Source organism: Zingiber officinale, chromosome 6A (assembly GCF_018446385.1).
Source record: "Zingiber officinale cultivar Zhangliang chromosome 6A, Zo_v1.1, whole genome shotgun sequence".
NCBI classification, from domain to species: Eukaryota; Viridiplantae; Streptophyta; class Magnoliopsida; order Zingiberales; family Zingiberaceae; genus Zingiber; species Zingiber officinale.
The window spans coordinates 95,562,865-95,586,186 of record NC_055997.1 but is presented as its reverse complement, the minus strand read 5'-3'; the positions used below and the strand labels follow the sequence as shown (position 1 = coordinate 95,586,186).

Genomic DNA, 23,322 nt, shown 5'->3' with positions numbered 1-23,322 from the left:
TTCGCCATTGTTGTATGCCTCTGATGTTGTTCAGGCCTCCGGGCCCCTGCTGCCATTATGCGTTGATCTGTCCTATCTTTGGCCTTCGAGCCGAGGCTATGTTTCAATTTTCGTGTCGTCCAACCTAGGAGTAGCTGTTGTATTCCGATCTATGAGCCGCTGCTGTATTTTGACTGCATGCTACCCTTCGGATCCTTGCTGCGTCTGTCTCTAGGCCGTTTGATCCAGCTCCTCATCCGACTCACATTCATCTACTCTTCTGAGTCACGATAATTCGATTAACGTCATGACTGACTCATCGATCTACCAGAGAGCGCCCCCGGGCTAGGGTACGTCGCCATGCTCATTCTTTATTCATTTCATTATTCTACCATTATCGTATTTCTTATATATTCGTGGGATCTGCCTTAAGTATCGGGGTGTCATGGATTGGGACAACCCGGTCGCTGTCTGTAGATAGCGTTAACCAAAGATCTTCTGATGACTTGATCAACATAGAAAATAGCTCATCATACCCTCTCCTCCAGGACAAGAAGCTAAGGCATCCTTCAGTTCCCTTCAACTGTTCAACAAGTCTGTATGGTTCAAAAATTTCATATACCCATACAAAAGATGAAAAGAAACAGAAAAAGGGGGGGGGGTTTCAAAATCTAAGATTAGAGCAAAAATGCAAGAATAATCAAATTCGTCACACAAAAGTCAGAAATTAGACTTCAAATATCATATTAGAAAAAAAACAATGTCATGCCTAGTAAACTAGTAAAGAGAATAATACATTCTTGAAGAATATAAACCCGACGACCCAAAATTTAAACAAAGGAGCACCAACAACCCATAAAAGCTTTCAATTTTCATTTATTCTCATAGAAATCTTCAACTTCTTCTTTTCCCAATTTGCAAGCAGTACAGCAAATTAAATTGAAAAGGAAATAAAGGGTGAAAAAAGTTATCAAAATTAATGAAGCTCTTTTACATAACCGTTGGTCCACTGGGAGAGGAAAGAATAGATTATTTCCTCTTGATCTAGTAATTTGCAGGGAGAGGGAAGAATTAAGAAGGATTGATTTTGGAAGAGATGAGAAAAAAAAATTAAAATTGGGAAGATGGGCAGCGACAACATAAAGCGGTGGAGGGATATAACTTAAAAGTGAAATTGGCCAATTGGGGAAGATGGGGAGTGAGGATGAGGGTTGCAAGGAGGGATATGAGGAAAGAATAATTGATTTATAGAAAATAGTTTTAATTTTTAAGTATTATTTTTATTTTTTTAATGGGATAAAATTCTAATATTTTTATAATTTTATATACTTCTAGAGGTACTTACAAAAAATTGAGGTAGAATAATTGCTCTACTAAAATTATATGTGGCTCGACCCTTGATCTATAAGGTGAATTAGAGGTTGTTTATTTCTTATGTTTTATGTATATTGATACGGTGCATAAAGGTGGAGTTCGGTAGGGCCAGACAGTCAGGAGTCAAGAAAACATGGTAGTTAGAAGTCAAGGGGACGTGGTAGTCAGAAGTCAAGGGGACTGGTAGTTAGAAGTCAAGGGGGCATGACAGTCAACAGTTAGGGAAAGAAGAAGTTGAGCCGCTTGATGTCATCTGCTGCATAATCCCCAGGTGGGTTCTTACAGATCGGAATTTCAGATTAGAGACATAAGGCATAGCTTGGAGTAAGGCCTGACCTTCCTCGACTGGTCTGGTTCCCTCAACCCGATTTGCATATACAGACCTAGTACTTTTAGTAAGGTAGGCCCCGACCGACCTTCCAGTACTCCAAGCGTGGAGGAGGAGACCCTAGTCACAACTTGTCTCCCTCATTAAGATTTGAACTAACAGCCATCCCGAGCTGCTCGTAGATAAACTCAGGCGGGACAGAAGGCATTATGCAACAATAATATCAAGGAATCGTAACCGCCTGTCAGAGAATATCTACCATATGTCAAGGAATATTCTAATGATTTGCTGTCATTTGCGAATGGAATCTTCTTTTAGTCCATAAGAGGGTGCCACGTGTCCTCCATCACCCGACAAGCCTTGACATCCGACATTCTCTGATATCGATCAATCTCCATAGGTATGCACGGTTATATAAAAAGGGAGGTCCTCTCCCTTGAGTAAATACGCTCTCGCTCTCTCGCACATTCATACTTGTCTACTACATTTCTTTTTCCTTTGTACATTGTTCTTATGGGGAAAAAATACCTGACTTGAGCGTCGGAGGACTTGCGCCGGATACTGATTTCGGGTCTCTAACATTTCGTGCACCTGTCTGAGTGTGTGCAGAGCCTAAGTACCATCGAATAGGTCACCGCCATCCTTTAGTTTCATGTGGGGGTTTGTTTCCTAGTGCACATACGCTAGGTGTATCCGAGTTGTCTCTCTATCAACACCGACAACACCTCAACCGGTCTTCGTCTGACTTAGATTCCGGACAGGATCATATATCATTTTAGAAAGTGATTATTTTCAAAAGATCTAGGAAAAATTTTAGTAATGTCAACATCTGTAACTAGGGTTTATAATATAAACTCCACCCCTACTATAAAGGTGGAGTTTATAATTTTTTTTTTTATAAATTGATCCCAAAATTTTGGGATCCGATATATATATATATATATATATACACGATTCTGATATCCTGCATGCCCGCACAGTGCGTGACTGTGTGCACGCGCAGGATATCAGGTTTTAGTTTTTATTTTATAAAATTTTGAATTAAAACAAATAATTAAATGATTTTTTTAAAATTTTATTTTTAGGGTTAAGGTTTTGGGTTATAGTATCAAAACTATTTTTTTTTAGATTTTACCTCTAAGGTTTAGACTTTGGGTTATAATATCAAAGCTATTTAGGGTTCAGACTTTGAGTTATAGTATCAAAATTATTTTTTTTAGATTTACCTCTAGGGTTCTGGCTTTGGGTTATAGTGTCAAAGTTATTTTTTTTTAGATTTTACCTCTAGGGTTCAGACTTTGAGTTATAGTATCAAAGTTATTTTTTTTTTAGATTTTACCTCTGGGGTTCAGGCTTCCCAATTAGGTTATAGTGTTTGGTTTTAAAAAAAACTTAAAATAAAATTAATTTAAGTATTTATTGAGTATTGTAATATGTTGAGGGGATATATTAATGTATTAGAAATTTATATAAAAAAATGTTAATTTTTTTAATTGATTTTTTTAATTTAAAAATATTAAAAAAATCAAAAAATGAAAAAAAATAAAGCTGTTGATATCCTGTGCGACATGCACAGTTGTACACTGTGTGCGTCGCGCAGGATATCACTGTTTTATATATATATATATATATATATATATAATTTAAAATACTAATATAATTATAAATATTAAATTGAAATATTAATTAATAATATATATAGAGTAAATAAAATTATAAATAAAGATAAGTAAAAAATATAAATAAAAATAAGTAAATAGATAATGGTGTTAATAAAAAAAGTTATTGAAAAATTTTATGATAATAGAAAAAGATTTTTAAAAACCGAGAAATTTTTAACTGATGTGACAGTGGTACAACAGAACGTAAACATATGTAAGAGGTTTAAAATATATGGATGCCCTAAGGCCTTTAGTAGCAAAGGTTTGCTTATGTTGATAAGCCGTAGCTTTAAACCATGCGATAACACACTCTGGTTAGTGTGTAGTGTGTGGGGTTTATTTATTCCCTTTCATCGTGTGTGACCGTGATGCTTAAATATTCCCGCATAGACACGGGAAAAAAAAATAGTTCAGTCAAATTCCATCGAATCGGCGGCGATAATGGCGGTGCGGGCGACCGTATCTCGCTTCCCGTTGGATGCCAACACCCTCGAGGCCTCCGGGCTACCCTGGGGCGTCACTGTCACGCCCTTCGCCCCCTTCGACGAGCGCGGCGCCACTCCTCTATACGGATCCGGCGGCCACCTGCTCCCCCGCTGCGACAACTGCTGGGGCTACCTCAGCACCCTCTGCGAGATCGAGCGATGGGGCTGGACCTGCGCCCTCTGCGGATCTTTCGTCGGCCTCGACTCTGCCACCCTCGATCGTTACGCCCGACCCCAGGACTGCCCCGAGCTGTCGTCTTCCTTCATCGACCTCGACCTCCCAGGTGATCTCTTCGTTGACATCGTGATGCTGTTGAGGTTTATCGGACCGATCTGATCGAGTAAAGGGTTTTACTTGCAGCGGAGGGATCCGGTGACGGGGAGATGCAGGCTCGACCTGTCTATGTCGCAGCGGTGGACTTATCTTGTAAGATCTAGAATTTGCACCTTCTGTTTCTGTATTATTTCTTGTTCTTTTCACTTCTTCTAGGTTTCTTATATTGTCAATTCACTAGTCCACTTATTTTGATGTTGCGTATGCGCTCTCTAATGCAATTTAGGTGTTCTTTGGCTAGATGAGACTAGTGATCAATCGTGCGTTAGTGTTGGATAAGCGAAGGGTAAAATATATTAATATAACACAGATGAGAAATCATTGATATGGATGCTCTCTGCCCGTTTATGTATTGGTGCCAGTCATTCTAGAATGAAATATGCTTCGCACTTGCTACAACATGGAATTAGAGTCTCAACTTGCACCTTAGTCGAATGTTCAAGTGTGAGCACCCAAAGTTTTCTTTTGCCTCAGCAGCAGGTCGTCTATGCAGTCTCTCAAACACCCACGGTTCGATTCCCAGCTACGGCGCATTGCAGGACATTTTTCTCCTATGGGATGAAAAACTTGGGATGTTGGGCTACCGAGCCACTCACCACTTGCACTTTCGGATTTACCTTGATAGTCGGTGGAAAACTTTCATGGGCCAGTCTGATCATCTTTAGGATTAGTCGGTTTGAAGAGTTGGATACTTGAATTATCAAGAAAAAAGTGTGAGCATCCAAGGTATGGTTGAAGCCCTGGACTATACCTCTGAGCTTGATTGCCAAGGGTGAGCATCCTGAGTTTGCTAAGACAATCAACCCAGTGACTACTAGTGTCGGGACAGAATGCATTCTATCTTGCTCAACAATTTAATGGATGCATAAAGATTCCTAGTAAGATGATGTGAAACTGGTTACTATTATGTGAAAATTGTTATTTGACTTATTTCAAAATAAAACGAAAATATTTAAAGATGACCAACGTTTATTTTTTTCGTAAAATATAAGTAATTTGTTTCAAGGTGAGTGTGGGTGTTTACGTATTTGTATTTACTAGGATAGTAGAAGGTGGATAGATGGAGAAACTTAGGCCATTACTTGTTGTCCAACGATTAGGGAAAATGCACGATGAATGGGCTTGCACACCAGTTAGGATCTTGACCATGATCCACCAAATCAGAGTGCGAAGAATCATAATAAAAAGGTAAAAAGGCTAGGGCATGATTAAAAGGGAAGTATCAATTGTAATTTGAAATAGTAATGGGTTGACGGATCTAGCATGATGCAGCCCTTAAAATGCACAGTGAATGATTATTGTGCAACTTATCCAAGCTGCCACCTTGTCAGGTAGACACCACACCATCCCTTTAATGGCAATGAGATAGACTCTGGATGGATGCTATTTTTTAATACGAAACACTAACACTGTGCTAGATTTGATAATTTTTAAAGACTGCTAAATTTGAGAAACTCTAAACGTTGTGTATTATTTATGTATCAACACTAAAGAGAAATGTCTAACATTTCTAATGTCATTCTGAATTTTACATATCACTCTTCATCTATGTTACTTGGACTTGAGTATAATAAGTATCCGGCACGAGTGTGGATCCAAATGTCTGACATGATTAATCCTAAGTCTTTTTACACATGATCAATAAAAATATTAAATGTCAACTTGGAGTGTGTGCCCGAGTGTCAATATCTGACACAGATATGGAGAATGTAGATGAAGAATCCAAACATCAAATTTCTTCATAGTTGTTGCCTTTCTGTGAACTCTACAGATTCCCATATCAGGCTTGACACTTTGTTGATCATAATTAAATTTCCATCTCGCAGATGGCTTATTGGTTGCTTCCTGCAACTGTTTCATCTTTTTTTCTGAGGTATTTTTGCTCTCATAGGACTTTTCTCTGTATGCATCTGTCCTGGGCTTCTAAGATTGGAACAATGATTAGTGATTTACTGATTCCATTCATTTGTTCGTCCAATTATTTTCCTTTTGTTAAGATTTTATTGGTATTTCTTGGGTACTCTTGAGACCATGCTCTAAGAATGTTTATCCTTTGATACTCCTGAACTTCATTGAAGCTTCTGAAGAGTTCCTAGAACTTGTCAAAAGTGCTCTCCTAGCAGCTCTTGAAGGTAATGGTTCTTTGGAAATAAAGAAGCTTCCTGGTACTTTGCTGCATCTTGTCTGTTCTGACATGGTCTCCTTTTTCTTTTACTCCTTGTTTTTACAGCTTTGGTACCAGGATCATTATTTGGTCTGGTTACTTTCAGCCACAAGATTGGTCTATATGATGTACAGGGTCCAATAGCAGTCGTTAAAAACATTTTTATTCCTGATTCAGAGGATAGACTGCCTGTTGATCTCAAAGATGTCATGCCACTGCTTTCATTTCTAGCTCCTGTATGGTGACCTTTTGACAATAACTCATTTGTTGGCTTGGTTTATACATCCCATAATCCGATGGTTCTTTTTTATGTAAGTAGGTAGAAATGTACAAAGATCAAATTGCTGCAGCTCTCGAGACACTAAACCCTACAACTTCTTGGGAGAGAACAACTGCTGCAGGGCAAGGGAATGACGGTGTGTTGCTAGGTGGCCGTGGGTTTGGGGTAGCCATGGCAGCTCTCATTGATTACCTGAGTTCAGAATATGGTAGTACATTTGCCCTAGGTATGTATAACTGTAGAAGAATTTTGAGTTCTATTAGTTTTTCCTATTTCTTGCTAAATTAATTTCTTTCTATGGAAAACATTTTTTCTTGTTATCAGCTGTATATTATCTGTTATGTTTTACTATGTTTATCTTTCTAATAGCTAGGGTATTTGCATTCATGTCTGGTCCTCCTGACTATGGAGCCGGACAGTTAGATACAAGACGTTATGGGGAACAGTACGCTAGCAAGAGGGAAGATGCTGACCTTGCTTTGCTTCCTGAGCAGACATCATTCTACAAAGATCTGGTAATGTAATCTAGCTGAACAACTTCTTCATAATGAATTTTTGAAAAGTAAATGCTGACCCTTTTCACAGGCTGCTGTTGCTGTTCAAGCAGGTGTTTGTGTGGACATTTTTGCTATCACTGATGAATACACAGATTTGGCTTCTCTCAAGTATCTTAGTATTGAAAGTGGTGGCTCATTATTTCTTTATTCTAACATGGATGATTCCACTCTTCCACAAGACATGTGAGTTTTGAGATAAATATCAAAATATCCATCTGAGTATATGGATCATTATTAGTTTTAAAAATAAAATCTCTGACAAATTTGTGTCTCTCCTTGGCCAAGATTCGTTGACTCTTAAAGTTAATACTTCAACAGGTATCGGATGTTGAGTCGCCCTTATGCATTTGGTTGTATATTAAGATTGCGGACATCGTCTGACTTCAAACTCGGATACTCTGTATGTAACTTAATTTTTACATGTGCTTCTTGTTGATGTTTCATTATTGAGTCTTTTCAGCTCGTCCTTATTTTTTAAATTTCTTGCAGTATGGACATTTTTTTCCAGATCCACAATATGAAAATGTTCAACATATCATCTGCTGTGATTCTTTTGCCACATATGCATATGACTTTGAGTTTGAAAATTCCAGTGGTTTCTTCAGGTAAAGTATTCTTTGTAGAAGGCATGTTTTCATTGACTCAATTATCCTATCTAGATATTTTGTAATTATGCTGTAAAATTAAATGTTGCATAACAGAGTTGAGTTAATATGGATATGGAGAGTTCCTAGTTGAGAAAAAATAAGTTAACTAGTTCGTAGTTGAGAAAAAATAAGTTAACTATATAGGCCATAGAAGATAAAATTGCGATAAATTGTTTAGCTGATGTGGATATATTGAAAGATACCATAGATCCAAGTTAGAGAAGTTGAAGAAACTAGAAGAAAAGGGAGACAAGAAATCTCACTAAATATAGTTCAATGAATATAAATAATTTAGGCATTTACCAACTTCATATGGCCTTATATCTTCTCCTATGGAAATAATCTTCCTTCCAGTTCTACAGACCTTGGTTCTTTAAATTTTACAGAGCTTAATAGAGAAATGCATTTGGTGAAACAGTGTTTATCTGACAACTTGGTGATTTAGGTTGAAATGGGAAAAAGGGAACAGAAGAATTAGGATAAGTTGGATGTGTTTTTGAATAACCATAACATGAAATTGGGGTCATAGATTCTAGTGCTGCTATTGAGAAAATTACAATGAAAATCTTCACAAAATTATGTTGTAAAAAAGTTCTACATCTGTGATTGTGTCAGTTGTCTACTACGAATTGAGTATTTTGAGTGGTTACTATAAAGTAATACTAAGAGTGCTGCTTTGCAGGAATACAGAACCTCCAGTTCTCCAACTTGCATTTCAATATAGTATCATTGTCCCTTCGGAGGATACTGGAACGTCCGAGTTGAATTCTATTAGCAGGTATGTATGTGTGTATGCATCTTTTATTATATTGAATCTAGATTCTTGAGATGTACACAATTCAGGAGTTGGGCATCCATTTAATTGCTTAAAGTATGATGAATAAGTCATTTTCCATAAGCAGTGTCCCTAATTTCTCTATGTAATACATGATACTAAATTTTCAGAGACTTGGAATACATATGTCCTTTACGACAATGACAACATCAATAACAACCAAATCTTATCCCACTAGGTGGGGTCAGCTATATGGATTCTTCAATGCCATAAGACTCTATCCTCTACTAAATCATCATTTATATTTAAATAAATTATATTTTATTTTATCGTTACTAATCAAGTCTTTTTTGGTATATTTCTTCCTCGTTTAATGTGCGTATTTGTTATAGTTTTACGTCGTTCGACTGGAGCATTTATTGGTCGCCTAAGTATATATCCGTACTATCTTAAACGCATCTCCCGGAATTTTATCTCAGTAGGTGCAACTTCGACTTTCTATTTAATGTTCTCATTTGTCATTCTATTCTTCCTCATATACATCCCAATATTTAGCTCCATATATAGAAGGTCTAACTTTTATTTTGTAAAACTTTCTTTTAAATTTTATAGGTACTTTACAATCACAAAGAATATCCGGCGTTCTCTTTCATTACAACTATCCTGCTTGTCTTTTAATCCCTCCGTTATTTGTTCAACAATTTTGATGTTCAATATGATCCGGTATATATTTTTTTTGTCTATTAAGTACAATGGATAATTTGGAGGACCATAATTTTCTTGGAGTATTTTAGTTATTGGCATAGTCGAGCATGTTCTATGTTCTCTATTCTAATATTGTGTTATCATAGTCTATTGTTTCTTACTTATCTCCATCGCTATACTTGAGCAATTTAATCATTTGTGTTTATATGTAGCTCAAAATTTTGTGTCAAGAGACGACTACGGATAAGGACGTTGCAATATAGTTTTGCTTCCAACATAAATGAACTATATGACTCTGTTGATCCAGAAGCTACACTGTCCATCCTTGTTCACAAGGTAATATTTGTGACAAGTACATTTGCTTATGAAACTTCTTGTCAAAGCATTTAGTTCTACATGTCAATTTTGATTTTCCCAGTCTCTTTGCATTGTTGGAGGAGAATAATGATGACAAATTTTCTCACTAGTTTGATTTCACCACTTAGTTCTGCACTTTCATGCAAGATCGTGTGATTGCTATTTGGCATCACTGTTTAAATTTGTCCAACATTCAGTTCTTGGTGTAACAAGTCTGAGTTAAACTTTGCAAATATTTATTATAAAAATAAATCAGCTCAAACTGCTTTTAAGGATTGGATTGAATTTGTTGGTGGTTCCTTATCAGGCCAGTTCAGCTTAGTCCTATTTGCTGTCAATTATTTTCCTTAAAATATGATATATAGCTTCATCGTTTACCTGTAATTGATATCTATTTCTGTATATATATTTGAAAAAAAACATGCTTCATAGTTCTTCCACATTCACTGACTTTCAGGTAATTTTAGCTTCCTTAAAAGAAGGGGTCAGAGAAGGCAGGTTGTTGCTCCATGATTGGCTGGTCATTCTTACTGCTCAATACAATGATGCACATGGACTTGTACAAAGTGGCACTGTTAATGCAACATCACGCGTTGATGTTGCTTTCTCACAATGCCCACAGTTGCAGTCCATGCCTCGGCTAATCTTTGCCTTGTTAAGGAACCCTCTTCTAGGCTTACATGAGGAAGGCATTCACCCAGATTATCGGATATACTTGCAATGCCTTTTTAGGTAAGTTTTTTAATTGGCCCAAAATGACATTTTTGCACATACAGTGGTTAAATTTCACATTCAAACACCTGACAAATGCTGAACTTCTCAATGCCCGTGGTATGCTTTTCTTGGTAAATCTCTTGAAGTTGCAGTTTAAAACTAACCATAAAGAACCTAAGACATTATTGAGTAGCTTTCTAAATGGCAATCATTTGATGTTTAATATTTTAAGATATGATGCATTGTGACATTTTCACCCCACAGGCTGGCGCAGGTAGTTCATGGAGTGGTGTCGCCACATATTGTGACATTGTCACCCATAAAAGCTCCAAATATTCTTATTTTGATTTTTTCTATTTTTTATCTGGTCTTATTGAGTGCTATCTATCTTTGTCTACTGCACTCTGCTATGTAGGTAAAATACCATTGAAATCCTAAAACATGCTTATTCGAAGGTCTAAAAATCAAGCCACGTAATTTTTTTTTGAAAAAAAATCCCGAGATAAATGCTAGGATGTTTAAAAATATAGTTTGGTGTATCTTGCCCACTTGCCTGTCATTAGTTCACTCATGTTTCTTACAAAAGATTCTGTGTAATTCAATGGTTTGCTGCAGTGCACTGGAGCCAGCTTCCCTTCAGCTTGCTGTATATCCACTGCTTGCTTCCTACACTACACCAGACAAACAAGCATATCCTCGCCATTCGTTAAGCCGTGCCGCTCTCCTCACAAGTGGAAGTCCGATCTTTCTCTTGGACGCCTTCACTAATTTAATTGTGTACTACACACCCTCAGCTGATCTTTCAATTCCATTTCCTCCTCCACATGATTGTAAGTTATCTGCTGCCCCTTTGCACTTGTTGCATGATACTGGAAGCTCAGTTTCTGTCATTTGGCGGAGTTAGTGGCCACAAAAAGTGCCTGAAATGTTTCTTGTTCTAGGTCTTCTGAGAACAACCATCAACAAATTGAAGCAGGAAAGGTGCATCACACCAAAACTTACATTTGTACGTGGGGGGCAGGATGATGCCTCAGCATTTGAGAGGTATCTCATCGAAGAGCAAGATATCAACGGAAGTGGTTTCTCCAGCCTCATGGGGTTTGTGTCATTTCTGGAAGACATCTCTCAGGGAGTGGTAGAATACCTAAAGTAGAGAAAAGATTTAATTACTCAGCAGTACCCTTGAAGAGTAATTATCTGACATTTGTATCGGCCAAGGTTATTAAACTAGAATGTTAAGAGAATGACCTTGTTTTCTTTAGTTGCGCGTTGTAATTGCTTTCGATGAGTTTTAGATCAGAGCAGCACAGCATATCAATTGCTAGCCAGAGCTTCTGACTTATACGCATAGATTTGCCAACTGATTTTGTATTCTTATCATTTTTTTTAATAATTCAGGTATCTAGACCTTTATAGATTTAATTAATTCCGGAGATGAACAACCATTCTTTTCTTGTTCGCCCATCGAGTAAATCCAACCTTCTTTTCTTGTTCATCCATCGAGTAAATATGAAAATGCAAATGGCTCCTCATCCAACAATCCAACCTTTGCTAATTCCTCATCAAGGAATTAGCAAAGGTTGCTTCTGTTTTTCAAAGTGATTATATTCAAGTAATAACACAACCAAAGCTATTATAAACTACTAATACTATTAAGAACACATAATAAAGTTATTAAATAATACAAATATCATTACAAAACAACAATTTAAACATGTACCTAACTTACCGAACTTAAATTGACGTTGAAAGAGCACCCTAAATTGAGTTTTGGTGTTCTTTGAGCTAAATGTTTGGTGCTCTAAAAGTTTAACAGCTTTTGTACGTTGTTTTTGCATCCGCTTCGATTCATCTATCTTGTTCAACAGCTCTTTGGCCGGAACGCAAAAAAACAAAAGTCAGTATAATTATTTGTTATACTTTATATTCATCAGCCCTCTGGCAAAGATCGACTTAAAGTTTTGACCCAGCCCAAGCAGTTTATCAAATTAATTGTTGATAAGAAATAGCATAAATAGTAGGGAGTTAAATAAGAATATTTTTTTTTTTAGTTTTTTATAAACAGGGTAGATTTTTAACATTTATGACGTAGCAGCCGACCCATCGGTACCGAATGCCGGAAAAGGCAAAAGGCCCGTGAACCTGCCATCGTGTACCGCATAAACATTAACCCTCCCGCTTAAAATGCCAACGGCTTCAGGCTCCATCTCCTGCGTCTTCCCCGCCCTCCTCAAATCCCTCCCTCAACAGCTAACCCTACTAATTTGAACTAAAAGCCTCACGCTCATAACCTCCTCCTCCTTTTCGGTCTCTCTGTGTACTCTATTTTTTTTCCTCTTCTCGATCCGATCGCAAATGGGCAACTGCGCTCCCAAGCCAAAGTCCCAATCCGGCCCTCGGCCGCCCAACCCCTCCGCCTCACCCACCATCCGCCTCTATGGATCTGAGTCCTGTCTCACCTCCTCACGCCTCCGCCTCGCCCTCCTCTACAAGTCTGTCCCCTACCAGTTCATCCCCCGCGACAGCCCCCTCCTCGGCCGCCCCTTCCTCCAGTGCGGCCCCGACACTCTCGTCGGCGGGGACTACACGCTGCTCCGCGAGCTCGACTCCAGATTCCCCTGCCCGCGGGTGGCCGCGGACGCTCTGGCGAAGATCGGGAAAAGTCGGTGGCCGGCCCCGGCGGGGACGGAGGCCGATGAGGTGGCGCTCGTCGCCGCGCTGCAGCATCGCAGCCTGGAGCGACACGTGGAGGATCTGGGCAGATGGGCAGAGGAGATGGCCGCCGGCGGGCGTGGGCGCGGCGATTCGGCGCGGATGGGGCGGAGCTACGGGCTGCTGGTGGAGCTGGTGATGGAGCACGCGCAGATGGAGGAGCGCCTCCTCTTCCCGGCCCTCGAGGTCGCGGCCGATCAAGGTACGAGTTGATAGATCAGGAAGCGTCTATTCCGATCTCGATGGCGATTAAACGCGCGATCATCGTCAATGGCAGCGGTGTGCAAGGTGGCGAACGAGGAGCACGCGAGGGATCTGCCCCTGATTAACGGGATCAAGGAGGACATCAAATCGACGGTGGTGATGGAGGCCGGTACCCCATTCCATCAGGAGGCGTTGCTCAACTTGTCTTCGCGATTCAAGACCTTGGAGGTAGGTCTACACTTTCCAATTAAATTGCTTCCTCTCATCCAAATGCCGCATGATCATTGCCTTCTTGCCAGTCGAGAGTTTGATTCAATCGATCGAATTGGCTGGTCCAATTCCGATTTAGTCTCTTGAACCTCTTATCGTTCGAATTTTGCTAGGAACATTTCAAGGAACACTTTCAGGAGGAAGAGAAGAAGCTGTTCCCATTGTTGGAGATGACGATAAAGAGCCAAATGTCGTTAAGAGCCCAAGTGGAACAGGAAGAGAATGACCCATTGTCCTCCCTCTCCTGGACGGAGCAACTGATGTCAATAATGGAAGCCACCCACTCTCCTCGCCTCTTCCCATTTCTGGTGGCGGGGCTTCGCCCTGAAGAGGCCATGCAGTACCTGGCTCTTGTGTGCAGGCACATGCAGGACCAGCGCCAGCTGCTCTCCATGCTCCGATCTCTAATTGCTTACCTTGAAACCAAAGACATGTCCCCACTCGAATGCCTGTAACCATTGTCAATACAGACCGCTCACCCGCAGTTCGCTTTCCTCTGATCAATGAGTACACAGATATTAAGTCTCTCGGTAAAGCTAAGAAATTCCATGTAAGCAATTAGCTACACTTTCTTCGAAACTTTCTTGATCTCCAATCTGATACGAAATCACAATAAATGGGTTTACATTCTCCTTATTGCCAGAGGTAATACTGCAGTAGAGAAATTTTAGGATCTCATTACAACAAATAAAATAGAAAACAACACAAGTTTTCTCCTACTCTTCATCGGTTCCTAAAAGAATCCCCTTTATGTGATCGATGAGTTCTCCCATCTGCTTCCTCGAGTGCAGAGGAGCAGGGTACACGATGGCACAGTCCAGCTTGCCATCTCTAATAGTATCAAAAACGGCGAGTGAAGGCCCTATCCCGTGGACCGAAGAACAGCTAATGTAGTCTTCCACACCGAGCTCCTGCGGCAGCTCCGACGACTCGTGTATTGCCGACTCCTCGAACACGGTGACGAGGGCAGTCCTCTGGGACGCCGAAGGTGTCAGTTGGGGGTTGTCGATGGCTCTCAAGAACAGGAAGTTGAGATCGTTGATGTCCTTCAGCTGCTTCTTGTTGGTCACCGCCGTGTGGTAGGCCTCATGGCACCTCTTGACGAGCTCCCAGAAGTTCTCTGCCCCCTGAATGTTGTGCGTGTTAATGACCGCGGACTGGAAGTTGCCTGCAAGATTCCATGGCATTTCAGTTCAGTTTCAGTTCAGTTCGATTCGCTCGGCGACAATACTTAGATTTCTCGCGGGCTATGAAATGCTCACCCAGGTTCTGTCCGTTTAGAGGAGGATCGAGATTCTTGCGGCAATCAATGAGAGTGACGAGCGAGTAAGTCTCGTACTGCTGGTTCTCGAGTTGCTTTAATGAACGCGCAGCGATCATTGCCGCAGCTCCAATTGCTCCGCAGAGTTTCACACCTCTTTCTTCGCATTCCTGACATCCAAAAGCACTACAACATTTATCCAAACTGTGGGTTCTGTAAGAACATTCATTCAGTGCCTTAATATATATTTGAATATTAAGATTCCTGGTCAACTACGCTGTTGTGTTTTAGGAGCAGATAATATTATTGTATTGTTGACTGAGAAGAAAAATAGTTTTTTTTTTAAACTATATTCATAGTCTATTTTTGAGGGTATATGAAAAAAATTAAAGAGGAAAGAAAAAAACAAGAAAAAACACTAACCGAGAGAAGCTGCTGAGTTTCGTCGCGGCTCAGTACCAACCTCGCCACCTCCGACTGGCGTCTCGTCACCGTGTCCTCGAACGGTAGGGTCGACGTCCTAAGGCCGTTGATGCCGTAGCCGATCATGTCCTTCCCCCGCGCCCAGAACGGCTTGTATGTGTCCGCCTTCGGGATCAAGTCCTCCAACGCCGCGTGAAACGGCTCCTCCTTCTTTCCCTTCTCGCCGCCGGCCAGGAGCTGGACCAGCTCCTTCAGCACGGCTCCCACCGATGCCCGATCGCAGGCCGAAGAGTGCATCCTCAGCGCCACCGCGGTACGCCCCTCCTCCGGCACGCCCTCGTAGATGGTCGCGTACAGGATGGGGTCGGCCGGGCCCTGCTCGGCCCAGGCGTTCTGGTTGAGCTCGCGCTCCAGGAGGGCGTGGAAGGAGGATACCGGCCCCGGCTCCGCGGGGAGGACGTCAGAGGCGGCGAGGACGCGGACGGTGGCGGAGGGGGCGGAGGCCACGGTTAAGGTGGGTTGGCCGGGGGTCGGGGCGGAGAGAAAGGCGCGGAGGATGGGGTGGGTGGACTGGAGGCTGCGGACGGCGGACTCGAGGAGGGGGCGGGAGATGGGGCGGGTGGGGAGGAAGATGAGGACGCTGACGCCAGTGCCGCCCGGCAACGCGCGCCACCACCCGTTCTCGGTGCCGCCGAGGGTGCGGCTGGGGGCTTCGTCGGAGGCCATCGACGGGAAAGGTTTGATCTTCGAAGGGAAAGGGAAAAGGCGCTAGGTGGAAGGTGGTCGATTTCGATCCTTCTCTGCAAGAGTTCCAATGATCTCTCTTTTTATAGAAATCGGCTTGGACGAAGATTGGAGATGGAAGTGAACGAAAGGAGTTGACTATTGACCATTATTTTATTTTGTTTTAATTTCAAGCTGTATCACATTGACTAAAAAATCATAACTCCTTTAACGTGTGGAATCTGGTTGGCGTTCGAAGAGGTACCGGGCCTTGATGGGAGTTGAATTTTGAATTGTATTTTCAGCTTTCTTTATTTGCTATATTTCAGGCGATTAATGCAAGTCTAAAGGAAGAATTTATGGATAATATTTCCAGTTTCTAGGAAGCTGGGGGATGCAAATGCCCTGGTTGATTTATTTAACCCTTTGTGTAGGCCACAAATGAGTTTATCCCGATGATGACGAGAAACTTATCTGGGGTTGAATTCATCATCTTTCAAATTAATTGGATCATAATATAAAATATCTGAATTAAAAAAAAATTATAGTTGCCCTAGGCACCATTTGGCCGGCAGCTAACGAAAATCCACTAACCCAGCTGGTTTCGAACCGTTCGGATAGATGAGATTGCGCAAGGCTAAGTTAATTGGTCTGTCCATGAGAATCAATGGGCCGGGCTAGTCCACAAAATTAGGCATGGGTAGCTAGTTCGTATAGTCCAGTTGAACATGTCGATTAAGTCGGTCGACCAATTGAGTGGGTTTGGTTGGGGGTTTCTTTGGTTGTGCCTGCTAGTGGGTTCCAGTAAGGCCAAGCCATTTGATTAAGCTTGTCAGGCCTTCTGGCGGCTAGAATTAATCATTTGTCTGGTCCAATACTTATTCTCCTCTTTTCAATCTTCTCTGAAATTTTCATTATCTTGTACTCCAATGTTGTTACTCAAGGTTCACTTCTTTTAACTTCTTCACCACTGCTGATTCATGCGCTTGTAACGAATCCACAAGTTCTTCAACACTCATCTAAGAGAATATATATGTTAAGAATTAAACACCAGTGCTACTGCATTATTGTACCAAATACAACATGAGACAGAGAGCAGTTGACAGCACCTGCCCAATTCCTGCTCCATGGGCCGAGCTTCTCCACTGGCACCGTGCATGGCAGTTGCCCCAACTTTTCTATATATTTTGCTCATCTTAATTTGGGTTCTCAAGAAGCAACTAATTCATCAAACCACAGAGACCAATCCAGTTCCCAACGTCGAGTACAAGATGAGCACCAACGGTGAAGCAGCCCCCGCCGTCGTCATCCCCGTCGAGGATCGAGCCACCGACACCAGGGCCAAAGCTCCCGTGGCCGCTGCTCCGCCGCCGGCCCCAGCGCCGCGCAGCTTCCCCTTCCTTATGAGGAAGACCGCCAAGGGCGTCGGCGGGTGCAAGCGCGTCTTGGCGTTCCTCGACTTCGTGCTGCGGCTCTGCGGCATCGCAGCCACCCTCGTGGCCGCCGTCACCATGGGCACCACCAACGAGACGCTGCCTTTCTTCACCCAGTTGTTCCAGTTCCGCGCCAACTTTACCGACCTTCCCGCGCTATTGTCAGTCATGAATCGATCTTAATTATAACAATTAAGAAGGAAGATTATCTAGTTAATTAATTGTGATCTGGTTGCAGGTTCTTTGTGATAGCGAATGGAATCGCCGCAGGCTACCTCGTGCTCTCCATTCCCTTCTCGATCGCCGGCATCGTTCGCCCACAGGCCACTTGCCCAAGGCTTCTTCTCTTTATCTTCGATTTAGTAGGCCTCGAACAATCCTTTTTCATCTTTAAAAGAAATATATAATTAATTAATCGTAAATGGCGGACGCAGGTAATGGTCGCTTTCACTTCGGCGGCGGCGTCCTCGGCGGCGGCGATCGTTTACCTAGCACACAACGGAAGCTCGGAGGCCAACTGGGTGGCCATCTGCCTTCAGTTCGACGGCTTCTGCCAGCGCATCAGCGGGGCTGTCGTCGCCGCCTTCATCGCCGTCGTCTTCTTCATGGCGCTGCTCCTCATCTCCGGTCTCCTTCTGCGAAAGCGCTAATCGATTGCCTTCTATGGCCTTCCTGCTTGTCAATTACTTCGATCGCATCAGTGTGTGCAGCTCTGCTTGTCAATTACTTCACCTAATATTGTTGCTCTGTTTTATTTTTAGAATTGCGTGTGCGGATGGAAAGGGTCAATCAAGTGAAAGAAAATATTTTCCATGTGTCGTTTGCATAATTAATTATTTTATTGATGGTAATTTAAGTTGATTATTGTGACGATTATATTATTCAAAGCGGGCTAGCTAGTGCAGTCGGATTGCGATGGACGTGAAGTCCGTCCAGCCCAGCCAATATTCATATAATAATTATTTCTGACAGTATTATTTTATGGCTGCACTAGTATTTTAGATAATATTATTTTAGATAATATCGGAATAGGTACTGCACGAGCATCAAGTGAATGGAGAAATTCATTCTCGGTAGCTTCGGTTCCATCTACGCCAATCCCTTGGCGATGGTGAAGCCTCCGTCCAACAGCAGATTGACGCCGCTCACGTACCTGGACTCGTCGCCGGCGAGGTACGCCACCGCCTCCGCCACGTCCTCCGCTCCCAGCCTCACCCCTTTCAGGTTGGCCGACCTCTCAATCGTGGCCTCAAAGGCCTCCTTGTCTAAGTCAAACGATGCCATCGCCAGCGGCGTCGCCACCCCGTGCGGCGACACGCAGTTGACCCGAATCCCGTGTTTGCCCAGCTCGGCGGCCGCGCTCCTCATTAGCCCCACCACCGCGTGCTTCGAGCACGTGTATGCGTGCGGCACCAATCCCGCAGTAGTCGACGCGGCGCTCCCTGTGATTACGATGCTCCCCCGCCCCGCCGGCGACATCACCCGCGCCGCGTGCTTGGTGGTCAGGAACACCCCCGTCACGTTCACCGACATCAACCGCTGGAAGTCATCCACCTCGCAGTCGGGGAACGACTTCTGCCACGGTTCCGCGACGCCGGCGTTGCTGAACATGACGTCGAGCTTCCCGTGCCGGGCGACGGCGGCGTCGACGGCGCTTGCCACGTCGGACTCCTTGGTGACGTCGCAGTGGACGTAGGAGGCAGTGTCCGGGCCGAGTGAGTCGCACAAGACGCGGCCTTTGTGGTCTTGGATGTCCGCCACGACTACTCGAGCGCCGAGGCGGGCGAACAGCTTGGCGGTGCACTCGCCGAGGCCGCTCGCCCCGCCGGTGATCAAGGCCACCTTCCCTTCGAGCCTATTTATGCAACAAAAGCAAGATTGAAGCATGAATCTGAAGTCATGAACATGAAAATTGAAGAAAAATGAGGAATTAATCAAATGGTTTGACAAATAACCTTTTTGCTACAGAGGAGAGAAGGAAGGAGCTTGCCATAGTGTGTTCAACAGATGTTAATGTCCCAACGATCGGTGCATCTTGCTACTGCCATCGTGCCTTTTTATACAAACTCATGCTTGATAATTAACCTAATTAACTCGTGTTTCTCACTTCAAAATATCACGAAGAACAAATGACCGTGCTTCTCATTAATGCTTGGAGCACTAATCCAAATTAAAAGGAACACTACTGTAGTTCAATAATTCAATTTGTTAGACAGGTTAGTGAAAAAGATTGAAAAAGGGCCCCCAGGCTGCTGTACAGCGGCAACAATGTTCAGTGCATCTTTGTGAAAGTCTGGACAGCTATTTGTTGGGGATGATAAACCTGGGCCATTAACTCCTAGGATGAGATACTTGCACTTTTGAATTCATTTTAGAAATTTTTATGGGCCGAGAACCGATCACATCTTGAAGAGTTGACCATTTAGTTTATCAACAAAAAAAGAAGGATAAAAAGATTGAACAAAAAAAGTAAAGAGGTTAGAGGAGTAGTAAAATCAGCTAAACACTAGCAATTTAATCGCTAGAAAATTTAACTACTGGACTATATATATTTCCATTTCACAAGAAGCCAACTTGTTATCGAATTTTATATCAGACTGGACTTACTCAGCGTCCATTTCTTCGTTTAATTCATGCCAACCACATTTTTGATAAATAAAACATGCATGACCCACCCTCAATGGCCGGCCCGTCCTTAACCCTCAATGGTCCCATCCTTATAAGATAAGCTCGTTTGTACATGACTATAAAGTGCACAGTGTAGTAAGTTTAGTCGCGGTGTCGAGAGTTTAGTCGCTTATCCTCCTTTCTAATATTACCTTCGTTCCAAATATCTTTAACAATCCGTTTTAAAATTATACGAAGAGAAAAAAATTTATTTGATGAATTTATAATCGACCATTAAATAACTTAAGGATGAGGTGAGTTTTTTCTTGAGAAAATATTGTCTGCTCCGATTGTCTTTAACGATGAACAGTTGGTTTCGATGTGGTCGTAGTCGCTTTACGATTGTTGGAGCTATCGAGGATTGCTGTTGAAAAGGATGCAAACTGAAATCGTCAAGGCTAGTGTTTAACATTATCTCCGTAAAACGATATTACTCCGCTACAGGTGCTAACGGATAGCAGTAATTCGTTTCCAAGATACAACGACGTTGTCTTGGAGTAGCAGCACTACAAACTTTGAGACCGGCAAACCTTCTCATAGGTTGTCTTGGAGTAGCAGCACTACAAACTTTGAGACCGGCGAACCTTCTCATAGGCTTTTTGGACTCTGAATGCAGTCACCATCTTCGATCCAATGGTTATCACTCGTTTGCCCAATCAACAGTCTGGTCATCTCTCCCTGCACGTACCCGTGCCACGTCATGCCTGAGTAGTCAAGTGATATGTCACCACCGCCTGGAGCATAAATTTAAGCTCCTCGTGATGATGCGAAGTACAAAGTGCGCCAACAAACCCATTGTGTCCATGGCTACGTGCACGCGTGGCGGGCTCGCAGGTGCGAGCACCTGCTCACCCATGGGAAGAGAGCACCTTGTGTTTTTTGTGTTAACTCCAATAACACATAACATATATAAGGAGACAATCTCTCCTTGTTCTTTTAGACGTGGGACTATTCTCCATCTACTAATTTAGGCTTCACTTTAAATAATTAATTTCTTATTCATCCATAATCGGTTTTGAGCAAATCAATAGTCTAGATTTATCTACACGAAACATAGATTTCGAATTAATTGAAGTCAATTCTGACTTTCATTGACTGATGGCACCTCGTTTTTCCATTCGAAAAATCGTATTCCAACAATCCCCCACATGAATGGAAATTTATGTATATATGCATGCTGACACCTTTTCAAGAGTTCAATCGATAAGTCAATGCAACGGGAGAGGTAGCTTGTGGCTTTGAACCTTCCGTAGTGGAATGTTTTTGAGTATACTAGGCTGCGCAGTGAACGTGATGTCTTGAACTGCTCAGCTGTTTGTGTATACTAAGATAATAACACCCACACAGAGACTTGTCTCACCTACTTTTTGGTTCTCATGGTTGATTCCATTTTTGGTCATGGACACCATCTTGGATTCATAAGTGTTTCATTGAAGCGACCTGTCTTCACACTCACATAGGTGACACTTTTACCAAGAGTATCCTACCATACTCTACCTTATAAAGGTCTAGAAGTCATTAAAAGCATAAGCTTAACCTCACTACATGTGGTAGGAGAGCACAAGTTCATCCTAGGATTGTGATAGAGAAATATATCTCGTGTGCTGTAACACAACTTCTGTAACTTTGTTGTCCCATTAAACCAAGATCTTGGGATCTTCAGTCAACAAGGTTGGGTTACCGTTACAATCGTTTTAGTTGTAGATTTTTAATCTCATTCCTCTCGATGAGCAGTATACTTGATCTCGACTTAGCCCCTTCGTAAGAGGGTCTGCCAAATTATCTTGGGACTTGACATAGTTGATTGCAATCACTCCGTTCGAGATCAACTGCCTAATGATATTATGTCTATGACGTATATGTTGTGATTTACCATTATACATACTACTTTGTGCTCTTCTAATTACTGTTTAACTATCACAGTGTATAAAATGCACAGTGTATACATACTACACTGTGCACTTTATAGTTATGTACAAACGAGCTTATCTTATAAGCTTGTTCGTACATTACTATCAATTGCACGGTGTCGAAAGTTTAGTCACTTATCCTCCTTTCTAATAGTATGTTCGTTCCAAAGTGATTTATAATCCATACTGTGAAAAGAAATAAATTATTAGATTTATAAGAGCATCCATCCATATTATCATTTTGGATGTTCACACTTTGGAAGGAGCCCATAATGTAATTTGAGATTGGTGCAGTAGTGCGATAATAACTCTCTAGTGGAATGAGTTATTATCGATGAACTTGAGTTGTGTGTTCGGGGCGAGCACGGGATGCTCAAGCTCATCGGAAGGTCAAAACCAATTTCTCCTCTAGGTTCCTGTCGTAGCCTCATTATAGCCTCAAGTCCATCCAAATGTAAGGCTCTTCGTGGTGTCCAAGAAGGGGGCCGGACCATTGCTTGGTGGCCAAGCAATGGTCGGCCACATCCTCTTATAGGGGCCGACCTTATTGCTTGGTGACCAAGCTTGTAGGGGCCGGCCAAGATTAATTCAAATAGGAGGGTTGTTTTGAATTTTTAAAATCTTCTCTTTGTAGAAAACTATAAGTTTTAAAAGAGAGATTTTAATTTTTTAAAAACTTTCCTTATTTGAATTAGGCCACATGTTTTAATAGAGAGTTTTAAAAATTTTAAAACATTCCTTTTTTAACCATCCTCATGGTTTAAGAAAAAAAGGAAGATAAGTTTTAAAATTAAAATTTTCTATCATTATGTTAAAAAAGAAAATTTTGTAAGAGAAGTTTTAAATTTTAAAACATGGTTTTAATTTTTAAAACTTTCCTTTTTTAACTCCTACTTTAGGAAAGAGAGCTTGTAAAATTTTATAAGAATTTTTCTTATAAAATTTTATTAAAAATAAAAATTATTTTCCTCTTATGGGGGCCGGCCGCCCTTGCTTGGTGCCCAAGCAAGGTGGCCGACCATGTTTAAAAAAAAAAAAAATTATCATCAATTAATTTTGGTGATTGATTCAATCAAGAGGATAGAAAAGGAAAATTAAAAGGGAAAAGGAAAAGCTAGAGGAAGATTTTAATTTTTGTAAAAATTCTTCCCTTATTTGCCTTGGGTAAGTAATATAAAAGAAGGGGTGAGGGGGCTTCATGAGACACAACTCTTATTCTCTTGCTTGGAGATCTTGGTGTGACCGACCCCTTCTCCTTCTCCTTTCCCTTTGCTCTCTTCTCCTTGGTGGTGGTGGTGGCTGGATTTTAGAAGAAGAGGAAGAAGCTTTTGGGTGGAGTTGATCTTGGAGGATCGTCGC

General features: G+C 41.7%; 5 protein-coding genes across 5 annotated transcripts; 3 read left to right on the top strand and 2 right to left on the bottom strand.

Annotated features, from left to right (window-relative positions):
• The first annotated feature begins 3,713 nt into the window (after window positions 1-3,713).
• On the top strand, window positions 3,714-11,786 carry LOC121997021 (protein transport protein Sec24-like At3g07100). Its single transcript, XM_042551227.1, has 14 exons — window positions 3,714-4,111; window positions 4,189-4,254; window positions 6,240-6,293; window positions 6,392-6,561; window positions 6,645-6,831; window positions 6,975-7,120; window positions 7,191-7,345; window positions 7,481-7,562; window positions 7,652-7,767; window positions 8,492-8,587; window positions 9,502-9,625; window positions 10,104-10,378; window positions 10,976-11,190; window positions 11,302-11,786. Exons 1-14 carry the CDS (start codon window positions 3,784-3,786, stop codon window positions 11,511-11,513), a joined length of 2,226 nt encoding a protein of 741 aa, XP_042407161.1. The 5' UTR covers window positions 3,714-3,783; the 3' UTR covers window positions 11,514-11,786.
• Window positions 11,787-12,446: 660 nt separating this feature from the next.
• On the top strand, window positions 12,447-14,039 carry LOC121997020. Its single transcript, XM_042551226.1, has 3 exons — window positions 12,447-13,274; window positions 13,350-13,504; window positions 13,660-14,039. Exons 1-3 carry the CDS (start codon window positions 12,716-12,718, stop codon window positions 13,999-14,001), a joined length of 1,056 nt encoding a protein of 351 aa, XP_042407160.1. The 5' UTR covers window positions 12,447-12,715; the 3' UTR covers window positions 14,002-14,039.
• Window positions 14,040-14,097: 58 nt separating this feature from the next.
• Window positions 14,098-16,054, bottom strand: LOC121997019. Its single transcript, XM_042551225.1, has 3 exons — window positions 15,231-16,054; window positions 14,809-14,977; window positions 14,098-14,714 (listed from the first exon to the last, which is right to left on the bottom strand). Exons 1-3 carry the CDS (start codon window positions 15,954-15,956, stop codon window positions 14,263-14,265), a joined length of 1,347 nt encoding a protein of 448 aa, XP_042407159.1. The 5' UTR covers window positions 15,957-16,054; the 3' UTR covers window positions 14,098-14,262.
• Window positions 16,055-17,041: 987 nt separating this feature from the next.
• On the top strand, window positions 17,042-18,215 carry LOC121997016 (casparian strip membrane protein 2-like). The gene is made up of 3 exons (XM_042551223.1): window positions 17,042-17,547; window positions 17,625-17,748; window positions 17,821-18,215. The coding sequence occupies exons 1-3, from the start codon at window positions 17,081-17,083 to the stop codon at window positions 18,034-18,036; spliced, it is 807 nt and encodes a 268-aa protein (XP_042407157.1). The 5' UTR covers window positions 17,042-17,080; the 3' UTR covers window positions 18,037-18,215.
• LOC121997018 (momilactone A synthase-like) lies at window positions 18,207-19,502 on the bottom strand. Its single transcript, XM_042551224.1, has 2 exons — window positions 19,342-19,502; window positions 18,207-19,241 (listed from the first exon to the last, which is right to left on the bottom strand). The coding sequence occupies exons 1-2, from the start codon at window positions 19,377-19,379 to the stop codon at window positions 18,476-18,478; spliced, it is 804 nt and encodes a 267-aa protein (XP_042407158.1). The 5' UTR covers window positions 19,380-19,502; the 3' UTR covers window positions 18,207-18,475.
• Window positions 19,503-23,322: the final 3,820 nt, after the last annotated feature.